The sequence below is a fragment of the Cydia splendana genome, chromosome Z, assembly GCF_910591565.1.
Source record: "Cydia splendana chromosome Z, ilCydSple1.2, whole genome shotgun sequence".
NCBI lineage: Eukaryota > Metazoa > Arthropoda > Insecta > Lepidoptera > Tortricidae > Cydia > Cydia splendana.
This window is the reverse complement of record NC_085987.1, coordinates 35400809-35419320: the sequence shown is the minus strand read 5'-3', so window position 1 is coordinate 35419320 and position 18512 is coordinate 35400809. Positions and strand designations below refer to the sequence as shown.

Genomic DNA, 18512 nt, shown 5'->3' with positions numbered 1-18512 from the left:
CGCATATTAGTGCAAGCGAGATGTACAGAAAGTAAATTACGTACACGTGAGCGTATATGTCAATGTCAAAACTGATGGTAGACGTACAGTCTTGTTTAATTGTCAATGAAAGGACGCAGGATAAAGGGACATATGCAGCGTCTTATTTGTTAATTTTTATTGGCACGATGTTATCTCTTTTTGTGTTTTAACCTTAGAGAAGTAAGTATGCCGATTCCATACGTAGCTAAGTTTTAAGTGAATTAAAATAATACGTTGTACGTTACTTCCCAAAACTTGTTTTATTATTAAATACGCAAGCTGATATATGGAGTGAGCACTCTAAGCGTACTTATTCCTCTATGGTTTTAATACGTATTTCCTGCTGGATGCTACACAATAGAAGCTATGCTACAGAAAGACGAATGCTTCGCGTACAGTCAGCAGCAGAAGTTGAGTGGGCGAGGTGTTCAAAATAACCTTGACACGCTCCTATTCTCTTAAAAATAAAGTCGTTTCAAAATCATTTTGAACACTTCGCCCACTTAGCAACTTCTGCTGCTGACTGTAGGACATGCTTAAGGTATTGGTCGTGCTAACTAAGCCTGAGCGGTCTAAAATTATCGTAAAACGTTTCTCCTGAACTTGTTATATTTAATAAAGTTTTCTTAATTGTGCAATAAAACCCCATGCCCTTGTCGTCTGATCTTATAGTTTCTGTCTTTTTTAATTTTAATACAACAAAACGAAACAGTTTGATTTTTACTAACAATAGGCTACAAAAGATATATTTTAAGATTAAATTACTTTCAATATTTTTGACTTTTTAATTTATTGACTTTGTGTATCGTATATTCTCTGAATGTTACTTGTAATGCTTCCAAAACATTTGCATATATTGGACATGCAATAGTATTTAATCAAATGGGAAACATGCGTCCCAAATTGATGACTGAGCTGGGAATTACCTTTCCGTATTTATCAATCAATCAATGGACGCAGTGGAAATAATATGTAAGCACAATAAAATACTTATTAACGAAAACTAGTAATTTCTCAGTGACACCGTTGAATTGTCCTCAAAATGTTCCTCGCGCCATAAAACGTAAGAAACAAGCACCTTAACAGTCTCAACCGGTACTTTAATATCCCTTAACTGGCTAATCATTGCGCTATTTGCGCTATTCTAGTCATCGCCGAATAGGCGCAGTTGCTCCACGGGAGCACAAACTTGTCCCTTGCGTTAGGTTGGTAGAGTCTGTGCGGAAAGAGAAGTGTCGTGAAATATATTTGATTCCATACAATACATTCCACGACTCTTCACACTACGACACTTTCCGCACATACTCTATTCCATCTGTGCAATCTATTGGTCCAATGTGTATTTCATCTCACATTTTGCTTAATGAGACGATGAGACGCAATGACATTGGACAGGTGCAAAACCACCCATACCGTTCACGTTAATAGGCTGCTATTTCCGAGCGTAATGAAAAAACACTTTTCTCAAAGATGCGTAGAAATCTTCCAAGCTATTGTTTCTAAATACAAGCCGGATGCTGTATACTTATTTATCTATATAATGGCACTTCGTCTGCGTTCCAGTAGTTTTTTTTTGTCAGAGGTGGATGTAATCCTCATTGGATACTGCCGGCCCGGCTGTACTGGAGATTTTTCTCCCTGAGTAAGTAGGTATAGCGCCTGGATAAAATCTAATGGCACTAATTTTGAGCATAACTATGCTTAATTGCTTACATCAATTAACAGGCAATTCATTAATTTTCTCATTTCCATCCCCCTTTTCACCCTCTTTAGGCATGAGTTCCGACATAATAACTATCCTAGGTCTTTCCCCGGGACTACACCTATCTCTATGCCAAATTTCAACTAAATCGGTTCAGCGGTTTAAACGTGAAGAGGTAACAGACACACTTTCGCATTTATAATATTAAGTGTGAATTAATTATGGATCGAAAGTATGAATTAATTATGGATCGAAAGTATGAGTCGGCCTAAGCTAACGCTTCACCGACATTGACGAGATAAAGTATGGAAGTGCAACAATAAAGCAACAATAATCGAAATTTTACGTTTATGGTGACACTTACAGTTACATATATATTAGGCCAATCAAATTAGATTTTTTCCAGGAATTAATTCCCAGCAAGCTGGAAATTATTTTAATACGTTCATTTGTTCTAAATTAGTTAGCGTAATCCTAGTTAGCTCCATTCCAGAAGTTGTGGAAAAAAATTTGCTCTTTTTCAGTTATTTGCTTCTGGTTCAAAAACGGTACGTCCGACGGAAAATTTGCTCTAATCATGATAAAAATTGATATGTGAGGATCCGAAAGATACCTTAATATAAGTTCGCAGTAGAAGATTAAAAAAAAATAGCCGCCACTTTGAATTTTTTTTTTGTATAATCGTGTTAAAATCCGAAATATTTTTCAGTGTCTGATCCACAACAACCTTGCTGGTAGTGACATTGTAATTGATGGTGTTTGTGTCTGTTTGTGTGTATGTATGTTCGCGATAAACTCAAAAACTACTGAACATATCTTCATGCGGTTTTCATCTATCAATAGAGTGATTCTTGAAGAAGATTTAGGTGTTTTGTGTTTAGATAATTTGTTAAGGTTTTGTGTAACCCTTGCGAAGCCGGGCGGGTCGCTAGTCTGTACTAAACTACAGTAACGGCACCAATCACGAGACATTCAAGAGAACATTTGGAGTATATTTAATATTTTTACTACTTTGCGTGTTTAAAAATGAATGTCCTATTCGTTTTCGAAAATGTTACTCGAGTAAAAAAAGGTTGCTTAAACGAATATAATAACTCTGCCAAATAAAATTCTTCCAATTAAAACCAAAATATTACTTTGCTAATCCGCGAAAAGCTTTTGAGAGTCTTTAATTTACTTCAGCCTGCGGCTATCATGAGTTACCATCCACGTTTGCAAAATTTCACGTAAGAAAAATATCACGAATGATCACGATGGGGTGGGGTCAGAGAAGATATCACATGTACTTTTTTTTCAAAGCGGGAAAGCCAAAAACAACAATATTACGCAAAAATTTAATCAGATCAAATAATCCGCTCTATTTTATATGCGTATTAGGTACCCAATAAAAAACATTTAACGCACCAACTATAAAACATTAATAATAAAAGCTCGCATCGGCGCCATAGCCTTGATTGCTTAGCGTCTAAGGGTGCCCGCATCATAATTATCTCATGATCTTGTGGCAGGGGGGGATCCCTAATTCCCTACTATTAACTATTGAACCTGCTCACAAAACTTCACGAGAACCGGTTATCGGTTAATCGGGAATCGGTTGAGAATCACGACCTACAGAGAAAGCATTTTTGCCCAAGCTGAAACGGAGACCTTCGCTAACGCTCGGTCAATGAATGAGTTTTCGCAAAGCCTCTCTGTAGCCGATTACATATATGGGTTTCCCGGCAAATCGGCAACGTGTAATTAGCGCTGAATAGTTTGGCCATGTCCGTCAGTAGAAAAAGATGGCATTTAAAAATAAAGGCGCGAAGGGTTCCCCTTACAATCCTTACATAGAACATTTGTATTTTCGCTTTTTTCTACTGACATAGTGGGGTTGCCAGTAGTATACCTATGTACATATATACTACTTATTATTAAAAATAAAACAACTTTATTTGCGTAAGAACTACACGAAATATTTATTAAAACTTATACAAATTGTTTAAGCTAAAGATAGTAATTAATCTTATACCTTTAAACGAGCAATTCTTGTTTATTTATTTATTTATATATTTCGGGGATCCTGGAAAATGCTCTATCGATTTCAATGAAATTTGCTATATGGGGGTTTTCGGGGGCGAAAAATCGATCTAGCTAGGTGTTATCTCTGGGAAAATGCGCACATTTGAGTTTTTATATGTTTTCCGAGCAAAGCTCAGTCTCCAAGATATTTATTAATTACTTAAGCAATATAGAATATAGGTATAAGTACTAGGTATCTCGTGGTAAAAGGAGGCTGTCTATACTTTAGCTTTGTCACAATAATTCGTATTATCGACAAAAATCGATGACGTAATTTATGGACAGCCCCTGAGGCGAAAAATGTAGATATACACAGACGTCATCTGTAGGTACTACTAACGCTAGTTAATTAGTACCTAATTGGCTAATGAAACAACAAACAGGTAGGCATTGTGCTAATTTTAACATACTCGTACTAATACATGAAGGATGAGAGTTGCAAGAAGTCCAACTGCTACGCAATATCTACATATAGTTCGGTTTTAAGGCTGATTTGAGCCGACGGGCTGGCGGGCTGTAGTCGGGCGCCGGGACCGGCGGCGCGGCTGGCCAGGAGTCGTGCCGCCACTGCTCGCCCGCGGCGGGGCTCGCCCGCATCCGCCGGGGCTCCTCCATGTACGAGAATGGCATCGGCGCTGGAGTGTGTTGCCAAGAGTTGGAGCGGTCATAATCTCGGTTGCTAAACAAAAAAAAGTTTATCTCGTAAAGTTGGTATCTAAGTCGCGTGTAATCGGCATAACGTTGCTTTTTATGCTCTAGAGCAGCGGTCGGCAACCTTTTAGCAGCCAAGGGCCACATAGCAGTTAACGAAGTGGACGCGGGCCGCACTTTGTTAATATTTATGACTTTATCAGACATTGTCATTTGTCAATATTACATACAAAATAGCCAGGGAGGCTCGCGGGCCGCAATTGAGAGGTTCGCGGGCCGCTGGTTGCCGACCGCTGCTCTAGAGCATAAAGTAAAATCATGAATTTATTTACTATGTATTACGACCCTTATTGACTTATCAATAAAGTCCAAAATCTGCCATACAAGCTGCCACAGCACAGGTGCAGACTGATGAGCGTAGATAATGAGTCATATTAGGTGATTTATATGTAGAAGGTACCTAATAAGGACCTATTTAAGTATTGATATATTGTACCTCTACTAGCTTCTTCCCGCGACTTCGTCTGCGTGGAATCATGATGATTAGAGATGGGTCGCGGGTAGGTATTTACCAAGGGCGTCACCAGCTGATGGGCTAGGGGGGAGGGAGTTCATATTGTCAAGGGGGAGGGGTATATATTTAGTTAGATATTTTATTCTCTAGGGGGGGGGGGGGTCTATATATAAATATCCATGCATCTATCCGGTATTTACCCAAAGTTTCAATTGTCTATGAAGGTACGGAAGGAAGGTAAGGTACCTAAGGAGGAAGGAGGAGGAGGAGGAGGAAGGTTTTAGATTGTAGGTATAGGTCAGTCAATATTTTAAGGCAAGGAACTGCTATGTGTAATCTAAAAGCACCGTACACTAGTTACCTGATCTTAATCCTGCAATCACAGGCGAATCTGTATTGTCTCAATCCGTATTCTATTGAAATTGGTGAAGTTTATGTCGCTATAATAGGTACTTATCTATTCTGTTTCACAAGCGTGAGTAGTGTGACTGACGATTGCCCCGTTTTTAGGGTTTCGTAGTCACCTAGAAACCCTTATAGTTTCGCCATGTCTGTCTGTCTGTCCGACGCTTTGCTCCGAGATCGTTGGTGTTAGAAAGCTGCAATTTGGCATGGATACATAAATCATGCATTGCGAGAGAACGGTAAAATAAAAATATAAAAACAAAAATTTTTAGGGTACCTACCTCCATTCAAAAAGTTTCTTTTTTTTTTGCTTTGGGACTATCCATAAATTACGTCATCGATTTTTGACCCCCCCCCCCCCCCTAAAATCATCCAAAAATCATGCTTTGAATGACCCCGTTTCCTCCTATGTCCAGACCCCCCCCCTAATTTGAAATGACGTAATTTATGAATAGCCCCTTTATCCCAATAGTGTAGGATATCGTTGGATAGGTCTTTTAAAACGAATAAGGGTCTCCTAAAAGCTTTTTTTGATATAGTTAATATTTTCGGAAATATGCGCTACGAAAGAATAAAAAATATGTGTCCCTCCCCCTCTAACTTTTGAACCACGGGTCCAAAAATAATGAAAAAAAATGTGAAACAAAAACTTAATAAATACTTTCAATGAAAACTACAGCAAACAAGACCCGGTCTAGTCATTTTTGAGTTATTGCAATAATAGTACATTACTACAGAGGCCGGGAAGAAAGGGGTTGCCGGCCGAGCGAAGCGAGGCCGATAGGTCTGAGCGCGGGCAACCCCATTTCCCGCCGAGGTATGTATAGTGCTTTTCTCAAACATGCAATGAAATAAATAAAATAAAAAATCTACGAAACCCAAGTTTTATTTATAGAAAAAACTAAAAGTAAACTAAGGTTTACTCGGGTAATTCCGAATGTCGAAAACTGTCGGATAATTCCGAAAAGAGACTTTTATTATGATGGAATTAAGGGTGATTTTCATCTGAATTTCGGAATTATCCGACATTCGGTAATACCCGAATACACCTTACACCCAAAATATAACCAACACGTACCTATATCATTATCACGCGTATGTTTTACACGAGTCGTGTATTTTTACTACCCGTATATTTTCATGTATCTTTGATTTTTTCGCCTTGTATCCGTCTGACTGTCGTTTTCGTCACATAAGTTTACATAGTCTTTCATGTTGATATCATGTTTCACATACATCGTTGCTTTATGCATGGAGTAAATACGTATAATTTCCACAGTGTTGACGAGTTTGTAGTTACATTCATTTAAAATATGCCACAAAACTGTTTCTAATAAACTGTAAGCCATTTTTCTTAGTTTCTCAAATAATAAAATTGCCATATACATACTTCGTCTTTGACTTGGCGGCAGAGGCAGCAAGTTATTAAAATCAATTCTGCTTACGCTGCCAATTCCAACACCTACGATTACAATTAATATTAATTTCATTATGTCGTCGGAACTCATATTAAAGTCAAAAAATCAACAACGCACCATAAATCTAATAAAACAGAATGAATATTTTTCAACTTTACCTCCATAACAATTTAAAAAATATAACTACGCGTGTTTGAGTAGACCTTTTTACCGCTAACGTTTAGATGAAATATTTTAAATGTTTTTATTTGTGTAGTTAAATTTATAATTTAAAATTATAAAATTATTGAATGTATTATTTAATAAGTTCATGTTGATTTTATACAAATAAAACTGCAAATTATAGCAAACATTGTTTTTTGTTTTTTTTTATAGGCGTAGTGGCAGAGTGTCATTACGAACCATAAAGCAAATACTGCCTCTAGTTTTTTTTAATGGATGAATGCCACGATGCTGTGTCACAAATATCTGTGAAATGAAAATTAATAAAAAAGAGGACTTTGCCGGCCTAGGCCTGCAATATGTGTATGAAATTCCATTAACGACCTTTTGTCCTAGCCGCACCTGAAACGTCATGGTTGTCTATTGTTTGTCCGAAAATTATATAAAATAATACTCATATGCCCGAATTTTATTTGCCCGAATTTCATTTGCCCGAATTGTTTGTTTACCATAAAAATGATGTGACATACTCTTTGTTTACCCGATTATTAGATTCCAGAACGTACGAGTGCCATACGTGTTGTTGTCCATATCTTTAATTGTAATAATACTATTTAATAGAATATTTAACCTCACCTAACCCACTTTTCCAGTACTATTTCTTTTCTGTAAGGGTCGCAGTTCAAACCTAACCTAACCCATTTTTCTAGTAGCATTTGGTTTCTGTACGGGTCGCAATTCAAACCTAACCTAACCCAATTTTCTGATAGCATTTCTTTTCTGTAAGGGTCGCAGTTCAAACCTAACCTAACCTACTTTTCTAGTAGTATTTATTTTCTGTATGGGTCGCAGTTCAAACCTAACCTAACCCACTTTTCCAGTAGCATTTCTTTTCTGTAAGGGTCGCTGTTCAAACCTAACCTAACCCACTTTTCCAGTAGCATTACTTTTCTGTAAGGGTCGCAGTTCAAACCTAACCTAACCCATTTTTCCAGTAGCATTTCTTTTCTGTAAGGGTCGCAGTTCAAACCTAACCTAACCCACTTTTCCAGTAGCATTTCTTTTCTGTAAGGGTCGCAGTTCAAACCTAACCTAACCCACTTTTCCAGTAGCATTACTTTTCTGTAAGGGACGCAGTTTAAACCTAACCTAACCCATTTTTCTAGTAGCATTTGGTTTCTGTAAAAAAAATATATTATGGCTAGTGATAATTATGGCTTACAATGATGATGACAAATGATATTATTGAAATTGATTTTATGGGAAACAAAGTTTCTGGCACTTGACTAATATAGTAAACAATAAGTATTGCATATGTAATTATGGGAAACAATATAATGGCTGTTGACTATTATGGCAAATGAAATTATGGCAAATGAAATTCTGGCAAGTGGGTGTATACCAAACGTCATACTTCGCAGCCTATTATAAGGAACATAACATCAATATTTCATTGCATGTTTGAGAAAATCTTATTTCTTAGTAAAAAGACGTAAGTACAAAGCGCTGCAAAGGTACTTCCTTAAGATACTTAGTACTTAATAGCCCCCGTTTGGCCTATTTTGACAGAATGGTAACTACGAAACCCTACACTGAGCATGGCCCGACATGCTCTTGGCTGATTATTAATTTATTACTATAGGTACTATGTGGTTTGATCATAACGATAATATTGGAGTGTGTCATGCACCTACTTGGAATAGTCCGACAGCGGAGTGTGCGGTGGCAATGGCAGAGTGTTAGCCTGTGCCGGTGCGGCCCGCAGCGGGCTGCGAGGGTGGCTGCGCGGCTCCTCTTCCACGAAACCACGGTTCACATGTTGGCTAAACAAATGACACTCAGTAAGTAAGTAACTATTTCAAAGTGGAACTTCACTATGCCGCGTTATAGGCGGTTCTTTAATATGTGGCCTATGTGGGGTAAGAGAATAATATTAATGTGCATTTGATGTTTACAGAACGTAGCATCATATTGAAAGTAGGTAGGTACAGCCAGAATTCCAGGTAACATTTAATTACGACAATTTCGTCCAATTCAGTTTCGAATTTGATGACAGTATGCGGAATTTATTAATGTTTTGGAGACAGTACGAGTATATTTTGATATATGCTACATAGCTCATTTGCGATGCAAGTGCTACGCCGTAGCGTTTTCTGTAGAGATGTAGCCGAGGTGTTCAAAACAATTTTTTTTAGCTTAATTCGTAATACCACGTTTTAATATTTCGCCTACGGCTCATAAAAGATATCTCGGGACTCGTACACGTACATAATGCCATACTTTGCACACTAGCAATAAAATGTACTATTTACTTACTCATATGCGTGAATCGCTCCCACTTTGTGTATGGAATGCTGCAATTAAAATAAAACAGTGAATATAAATAAAATTAATTATCGTCATTTAAAATCTGTATCGACACAAATAAACCTTTATTTGTATCGCTAACAAATGAACTTAACTATACTCTAAATCATAATTAGATTCCAAAAAAAGTAAGACAATGTTGCCACTTTTTACTAGCGCGTCTTGTATTTATGTAAAAATAAGTAAATAAAAGTACTTTTTTAAATCGTAGGCGTAAAATTACCAATAAAGAAATTATCTTAGCGTATTTATTTATAAAAAGGAATTTACTATTTTACAAACAAATTATTGCAGTGGCAACATTTTTTGGAATCTAATTATAATTTAGAGTTTAATTGAAATTTTGTGTGCGTGAGTGATTTGAATCTGAGCTTCAGAAAAGAGTTGGAATGAGTTAAGCCAATAGGTAGGTACTCAAAATATACTTTATTCATGTAGGCCTAACAACAAGCTCTTATGAATCTTACTTTATTAAAAAAATATGGTACAGACATATATATAATATCTTGTACAGTCAACGTCAGAGGATGTGTTTACACTTTTGCACGTTACGCCTTAGTTATAAGGCGAAAAATATGAACATGTCTTTAACGTCAACTGTACCTATACCTATAATGCCTTTAATTAATCATTATATTTAATAGAATTTCAGAAAAATTTACGACATGTACAAAGCTTAAAAAACCATAACCCGTTCTGAGCCATGCCGGGTCCAAAGATCCCCATCACACTAGCAGCGTTACCCCGCTGTATGGCGATGGAGACCTGTGCCCTATCCCACAAAACTTTACAAGTGTACAATTCAACAAAATTGTTAAATTGTAAACAAAAAAATGTACCACAATAATTACAAATATGTATTCGTTACAAGTCTGCGGTATACAAATATATCATTTTTGTGAAAGCGTATCACAAAGAATAAAGGTATGTCACGACAGCTACATAATTGTAGAATTGTTAATTTGTAAATATACAAGCGAAAAATTGTAATGTTAAAACTACAAATATGTAACAATTTATTTTGCTTCTTTAATGTACCAACCGACATTACAATGGATTTGCAAGCTAAACTGACCATTATAAACCTCATAAATGAAAACAAAAACATTCTCTTTGGTAAATTTAGTAATAAATTGACGCACACTGTGTAAATAAACAAATGGAAGGAGATAACGCAAAATTTAAATGATTTAGGAATAATGGAGAAATACTTAAGGGACACTATGTGGCAAAATTGGAAAAGGCGTACGATGGTATGCTCAATTTGAGTATATGCATTTTTTTATCGAGTAAGTACCTCATAATGAGTATTTCATAAATTAAATTAAAGCTAAGTAAAATTGGGGTTATATATGTATATATGAAATTCATGACACCTAGGATCACTATTACTGCTATTTGAACTAAATATTTCGTGGTAGGTATACATATATACAAAGGGTTGGAATCGCTAAATATGATAAAATATACTGCAATTACTAGTATTCGTACAGTAGCAACTGTAGCATGAGGGTGCGACACACGTTTAGAGAATTGTTAAATTGTAGGTACAATTCTACATATATGTATAATTATTACTACAATTTAATGTAGCACAAAACAATTGTCAGCTACAAATTTGTACATTTTCCGGAAAATATATGTAGCGTATGTAAAGTTTTGTGATACAATAAATTGTAGACTTTTCGATACAATTTACATATTTGTAAGAATTTTCCACTACAAATTTGTTACTTGTATATTTTGTGGTACGCACATTTGTATTATTACAAACTTGTAACTTGTCACTTGTAAAATTCTAATTGTAAGTTTTGTGGGATAGGCCACTGTTGGACAAGCCATGACTCAGAACGGGGGCCATTCCCTTTCTCCCTGAGGCGCTTTGTGTAGGTAATTGTAATTGTAAACCAAAAGAAAAAGGTGGAAAATATGTATGATTTAGCGTTTGATTTTCGAGGCAGTAGACAGGATATAGGTACGAGATTTTATAAAAGGACTCACCTCTTCGGTTTGAAGTTTATTCCTGTAGTTAGAAGCATATGTCGCTAACAATATAAGTAGAACAATATTTATTACAGGAGCAAGGAATCCCTTCAGAGCAATTGTCATGAAAAGAAAAGACCCTAGTCGGAGAACATCATTCAAATAATTACTTGCGATTCCAGGAAAATGGATTTCCTAAAACAAACAAGTTAATACATTTACGGAAAAATCAGACAACTGGCCCACCACGCATAACATCCGTAAGCACAAGCTCATTCCACTGTTGGCTGTATTCTCGCATCGTAAATTCGTGCTGGTTTTCCGATGGCTGTTACGCTTGTGTCAAGGGCTTATGGGACAGATAAGCAGTTCCTTAATAAAAAACACAAGCTGAATGTGTGTAAATGTTTTGTGCCAAGGTGCCCACGAGGAACCCCAGAGATTAATTATGTTCATAATATTATGTATTAGGAAAATTTACATGTAAGTATTACGATTTAAACGACATTTTGAAAGAGCTTATGTATTAAGGCTCGTCTCCCGTGAATAATTAATAAATTAATTCGATAATTCATTATTTTTGATAGATAGATATTAGATTGATATATATATTTATAAAATATGAGATGTAAGGTGACAGCAAAAATAAATTGCTAAATCAATTCAAAACTTTAAAATTTAACTTAAATAAACTATATCTAGTGACTATACCGTTTATACTTCTTTCTAAGACTCCACACTACTTACCATTGTATAACTCATTTCCGCATAATCTTTTCCAAAGAAAACAGCGTATGTTACATCGACCACCAATGACGCTACACATATACAAATATATGTCCATATGGTGGCAAATACGAGCCCACTTTTGTTATTAACAGTGACCACTGAAACATGAGATATACCTATAAGTGCTAGTGTTTAACTGCTAGTGAACTAGGTAGGTATGTGAATATACACAGAGGTGTGTGGTGAAATACCTATCTGCCTCAGGTGCACCCACCTACTACATATATATGGTTTTTTAAGAAGTGAACCAATCTGGTCTGTCTTATATATTTACCTGTAATTATTTCCCAATTTAAGTATAGGATTGGTATAGGGTATGATTTAATCGATAACCAAACAAATGTAATTTCTATGACCTAATTAAATATGATTGGTCACTAAAATAATAGATGTATGACCAAATTGAATTCATATAAATAAATATTTTTTAAACGGTTACTTGAAAAAATGAGTACATGAGTATCGGCCATATGACCGTCTTATCTTATACGTATTTTGTGTTTTTACTCAGGAGCTTGGATACTAACACTTTATGAAGGGCGCACCACATCGCAGGCCGTTTAGGTACGGGGCGCATGTAAACTTCCTCCTTCCGAGTGTTGGTGTCGGTGATAGTGCAGGGTGCACAAGGGGGTACCTAAATTAGGCCACCCCTTTTCGTATATGCGGTAACAATACAATCTTTATGGTAAATTTTCTTAACACAATGGGATCAATTAACTTAAGACTAAACAGGTCCTTAACTACCTAGTTTTTTTTCTAATTATCCTAATACTAATGTAATTAGATAATGAAGAATTACCAATAAGCGTGATGGCAGCTGCACAGCTTAAAACGGTGGCAGTCAAAATAGCAATAACGAAAACAAAAACTGCGTCTGGTGTCGTAAGTATAACACCTGCTGGTGGCGACGAATCCGGGTTTCCGCATGTGTCCGCTAAAAAACATCAGCAACGGTAATAAATATCGGCACCGAGATTAGTTGTCCATACAGACTTTATATCAGGTAGGGTAAATAAAAGCAAACTAAATTGTGTCCCTTTAACTTATCTTATACCTTTAAACGAGCAATTCTTGAATATTTATATATATATATTTCGGGGATCTCGGAAACGGCTCGAACGAATTCGATGAAATTTACTATATGGTGGTTTTCGGGGGCGAAAGATCGGAGGTCTTATCTCTGGGAAAACTCGCATTTTTGAGTTTTTATATGTTTTCTACGCTTGATTGATGAGCTACGTCGTAGCACATAACACAATTTTTTCCGGTTTTTGGCGAAAATGCTTCGTAGAGGCGTAATTAGAATAAGTCACGTGAATAACCCTGAATTTACCGAATTTGCTTGTACGAAACCCCACTGCCAAAGTTCCGTAACTATACTCTGTATGTTTTGTTATTAAAAAAAAAGTAAACAAAATCAACGCTCAAACGGCTCCTTAAGCCAGTTGAGGGTAGATGAAAACATTACATGACCAAATTACATGGTATAATAATATACTCCGCCTGGTACTCCATTCCCGTCTTTTCTAGGTCACCTAATTGACACGGGCCTACGTCATCATGCGACAGCGCTATATGATAATATGCGATAGCGCTATATATAGCGGCCATGTTGTTGTGACGTAGGCCCGTGTCACTCTGGGAATGGAAGACCATGTTTTATTAGACTATGATCAAATTATAAGTTAAAGACAGGTCGTTCAGTGACTGATTCAGGCGGTTTTGTATTTGGTTGGTTAGCCAACAAACGTTGTAACTACCCGAAAATGTACAAATTGTTTGTTTACTTTTATTTAAATACCTAAAGATCGACTATAAATAGCAGGAAATCAATGTTACGGTGGTTACGGTATGGCGTAGCACTCGTTGCACGACTGCGAATCGAAACAGGTAACTAGAAGTTCATCTTATGAGGCCAATTCGAACGTACACTTGAAATTAAAACGAGATCTTAATGATGTCAGTTTGATATCATTCACGCGTTCATTTAGTTCGGACTGGTCCGTACATGTATTAGCGCGAGTGAGATGCACGAGCGAGTGATGACTAACTGACATCATTTAGATATCGTTTTGATGTCAAGTGTATGTTCGAATGGGCCTCTTAGGTACGGTACAACATTGCACGTGACTTTACCACAGACATAATATAATACCAAGAAGTAGTCATCATTATGTCAGGAGCAAACATATTATTCGTGTTGTTCGAAATATTCAAGTCAACGCACCGACCCGTAAACGTCGGTTCTATTATTTGCGCTGGTAGCATGGATTCGATTGATAGTATGGATAGGTAACATGGCTATGTTACAAATATTTTGTAAGTACCTTGTATGTATATTCTATAGAGTGTGTAGATGAAGTAACTGTCTCCAGTAGCCCCGGACACCATCCCTGAGTCGCATCTGTAGCGGTAAACTAAAGCGAGGATACATAACACGATGTATATTGGTGATATTACCTGAAAATAAACATGTTTAGGAATATTTCTGAGAACGTATTGGCGTTAAAGTTAAAATGAATTTCCAATTCATCATTATTTGCTCCGAAGAATTTTTATTACTTCGCTACATTTTCATTCAGATCATATATATACTCGTAATTATGACATATAATGTTAGGTTTGGTTTCTGTTATAATTAAATTTATTAAATACAAAAGATAACGGGTTCAACAAAAAGTAAATAAAATACTGCCATGGATGATAAAATTCTGCAAGACGATATTTAACAATAGGAACAAATAGAAGAAGGGTGCCGTATGACACGTTACTTGCCTGCCCTACAGAGTGTGGGGTATATTTGGATAAGTCTTTCAATACCAATAGGGGTCTTCAACAAACATTTTTTGATAAAGTAAATATTTTCGGAAATAATTGCTCCGAAAGAAAAAAAAATGTGTCCCCCCCGTCTAACTTTTGAACCATGGGTCTAAAAAATACCTAAAAATCGTAGAGCTTAAGAAAGACATCTGGTAAAATTAAATCTGGTTCAATCTGGTTAAATAGTAGAGCTTAAGAAAGACATTAGGTAAATGAAATCTATAGCGAATATGATGGCATTATTCATGTAAATAAAGTAAAATGTAAGTTTTTTTTTTTATTTAATATTTAATTTCTCTAAAACAGTTTCATTGGCTAAATGAGTAATGCCGCTGCCATTGGCAGTTTTAGAACGAAAAAGTAAAAAATTAAGAAGTAAGAGGCAATCCCGCTGATTTTCATACTTTAAATTTAAAGTATGACATTAACACATTCAGGGCCAAGAACCCGACTGTCGGGTACACTGTTCGTAGCGACTACGCGCTACATACGGCAAATACGAGGCTACGCGCTACGAGCGTAACCCGTAGCAGTTAGAGGCAATGAATGTGTTAACAAATAATTTTAAAATTACTGCAGTTTCCTAAAATATTTGTTTTTTCATAAACATTGCAATTTAATGTTTTTCGCTAAGGATTAAAGTCATTGCGCTAGTTTTAGTCCGGCTCTAGTTTATGTCCACTTGACGAACTTTGAATATAAACCTTATATAGTTGCTGCACAAATTTGGACTTATTGCAATCCTTAATATCTAAACAATTTATCTATGTATCTACATAAAAAATATATTTCCCAAGTAGTCAATTATAAATGAAATGTATTATTTGCTAATCCGTCAAGTAGACGGAAACTGACACCGGACGGTAAACTGACGCAATTACCTTATTATGACCAGACATGCAAAGTACGTCTATTACTTTAATTTAAACTACTGATTATGCAAATTTGCCTTGTCTTTTTATTTTCCTCGTGTTCTATATGAAAAGTATATAATTTCATCCCTTTGTTAATAATCTCCTATATACTACTAGCTCCAATTTAGCCTATTGTGAAGGAAGGGCAACTACGGAACCCTACACTGGGCATGGCCCGACATGCTCTTGGCCGGTTTTTATTATCCTTAATGTGTACATAGTATGTATCTGAATCACTGGTTGACAAGCAAACATTGCGGAACTAGACAGGTATTTATTGATAAAGGTATTTTTACGATAACAAAATTCTATTTAATGTTCTCGTGGATACCTGTGCCTACGGTCCGTCAAAAATAAATCATTATTAATTTTCAGAGGTAGATAAGTCTAATTAACTTGCGAGATCTCCCCATTGTAAATTACATTCGCTATGCTTGCATGGGTTTTAGGCATTACTTATATCTAGGTATGTGGGTAGGCAGGTAGGTTAAGTTTTGCGTGACGCACACTTATTTTGTTAACAATAATATTAAAATGGAATGTAACTTTAGGTTGATTAAAATAATGTTTGCAGATTCTAAACGTCCGTAAATCGTCTAAGTGCCTGAATAAACATATATTATATATTTTTTAGAAATTTGCGTGTATGGAAACTGTCAAATACTTAATGTTATATGTTGCAAAGTCTGTGCTGTACGGTTACCATCAGTTTGTCACTGAGATAAACGCCGTCGAGAACGTAATTTACTTTCTATACGTCCCGTTTGCACTAATATGCGAGTGCGAGCGAGATGTATAGAAAGTAAATTACGTTCTCGACGGCGTTTATGTCAGTGACAAAACTGATGGTAACCGTACAGTTAGTTTCTAATGTTTGTACTCACTGTCTGTTGTTACTTTACTGATGATGCAAATACTTACAAGAGTTAATCCCGCCGACAGTAACGCAGCCAGAGAGAGGTCCGCAGGAATTTTCTGTTTATCGCTCCTTATATTCATTTTGCGAAAGAAACAGTCACATTACATTCACTTGCAAAAATACACGTCGTACCAAGTTGGGTATTATTTCACGAAGGGATTAAACACGCTGGAGGAGCATTAATCGTATCGCGATAATTGTTATCGATATTAATAATGCGCAGGCCGCTATCTGCGACGAGTTCCTGAGATACGACCGAGAGTGTGACGTGTCAGAGCAAGGTTTCCCTTCCATTGTACTTACCTTGTCGTTGATTTACATGAGCATCATTTTACCAGGACCACCACGCGTTATCGATAGCAACTGAATGACGTATATAAATAATGTTCTTCAAACTGTTACCACCTAGAGTCTGTGCGGAAAGAGAAGAGTAGTTGAATGTATTGGGCCCCATACATTCCACAACTCTTCTCTTTCCGCACAGACTCTACGTGCTACAGGGTGATAAACGTATTTTTGATATTTTTTGTTTTGTATTTAAAAAGTGTAACGTATTTGTTGCAGTACCTATTTGTCGATGTATAAACAGCTATCATGCTTAGCGACTTTTGGCTGACGTTAATGAGGAGAACAGGTAATGCATAGTGAAATATGTTTATAAGAGGAATGGTCATAACTATTAAGATAAAATAAATTATAAATATCCAAAACTACACAGCTACTCTATATTTAAACTAAATATCTGAACATCATCAATTGCCAACATACATATATTATGTAGCTAACGATTGTTTATAAAATATAAGTTTGTTTTAAGTTGTTCGTGTGTATAGTGAGTTTATCAGTATCTAGCTAAAATGTAAAAGAACAAAACATTTGTCAAAAAAACGGTTTTCATAAAAGTGGACTTAGTGAGTTTTATCAATACCTATGGTCCGAACTTTAGGTATCGCGAGAGAATATGATGAAGATGTCCATAAGTAATCATATACATAGGTACCTAGATAAATAAGTAATAATCAAATATTACTAATAGTCTAATAGAAAAGGGTCTAGCAGGCTAAGGAAGGAGCAGTGGCCCCTGTGACGAATATCGGATTTTAATAATGTCATTTTTTGGCTATCTTATAATATAGAAACACCTTAACTTTCAGCCCCCTATCTTGAACAGTCACCGAGAAAATGTCAAAAGCGTCATTTTTATGGACACATTTTTCAAAGTCGTTTTTCTAATGAACTATATTAGGTAGAGCAATCAAACCAAATCATAGCTACAAAGAATGAGTAGGAGTATAACTCAGATTTTTTTTTTACTTGATTCCCTGGAAAAATAATGATTAAAATGTCAGAGATTTTTTTGACAGCTCTTTTCAACAAGTTTTGTAAAGGTACACATATGGAAAAAATCACATAAACTGCAAGTATTAGCTACTACCATGCGAAAAATTAAGTCAATATAAGTGGTGCAACATACTTTAAAAAATGTAATGCCAACGAAAGCGTTTAGCTATCAAAGGCGTCTTTCATTCTGGAGATTTTCTGTTTAAATTAGGTTTAATTTCGTTGCCTAGCAACAGAGAGTGTTTATTTTGAACTTGACGCATGGCTGTCTAAAAAGGTTACTCAACTGCTGCAACTAAGATAACATTTTTTTTTTAAAGTATGTTGCACCCTCGGAGTAATTAACAATGGAGCCGCATTTAACAGGCGTTCCCCTCTGTCGAAAATAGGCGGCCAATGGTCAACCACATGTCAACCATATGTATGGACTGACGTTTATCTG

General features: G+C 36.1%; 1 protein-coding gene across 1 annotated transcript; it reads right to left on the bottom strand.

Moving 5' to 3' along the window:
• Positions 1-3769: 3769 nt before the first annotated feature.
• LOC134804496 (uncharacterized) lies at positions 3770-16975 on the bottom strand. Its single transcript, XM_063777543.1, has 8 exons — positions 16732-16975; positions 14404-14536; positions 12876-13010; positions 12032-12171; positions 11303-11479; positions 9251-9288; positions 8629-8757; positions 3770-4463 (listed from the first exon to the last, which is right to left on the bottom strand). The coding sequence occupies exons 1-8, from the start codon at positions 16807-16809 to the stop codon at positions 4250-4252; spliced, it is 1044 nt and encodes a 347-aa protein (XP_063633613.1). The 5' UTR covers positions 16810-16975; the 3' UTR covers positions 3770-4249.
• Between the last annotated feature and the right edge of the window lie 1537 nt (positions 16976-18512).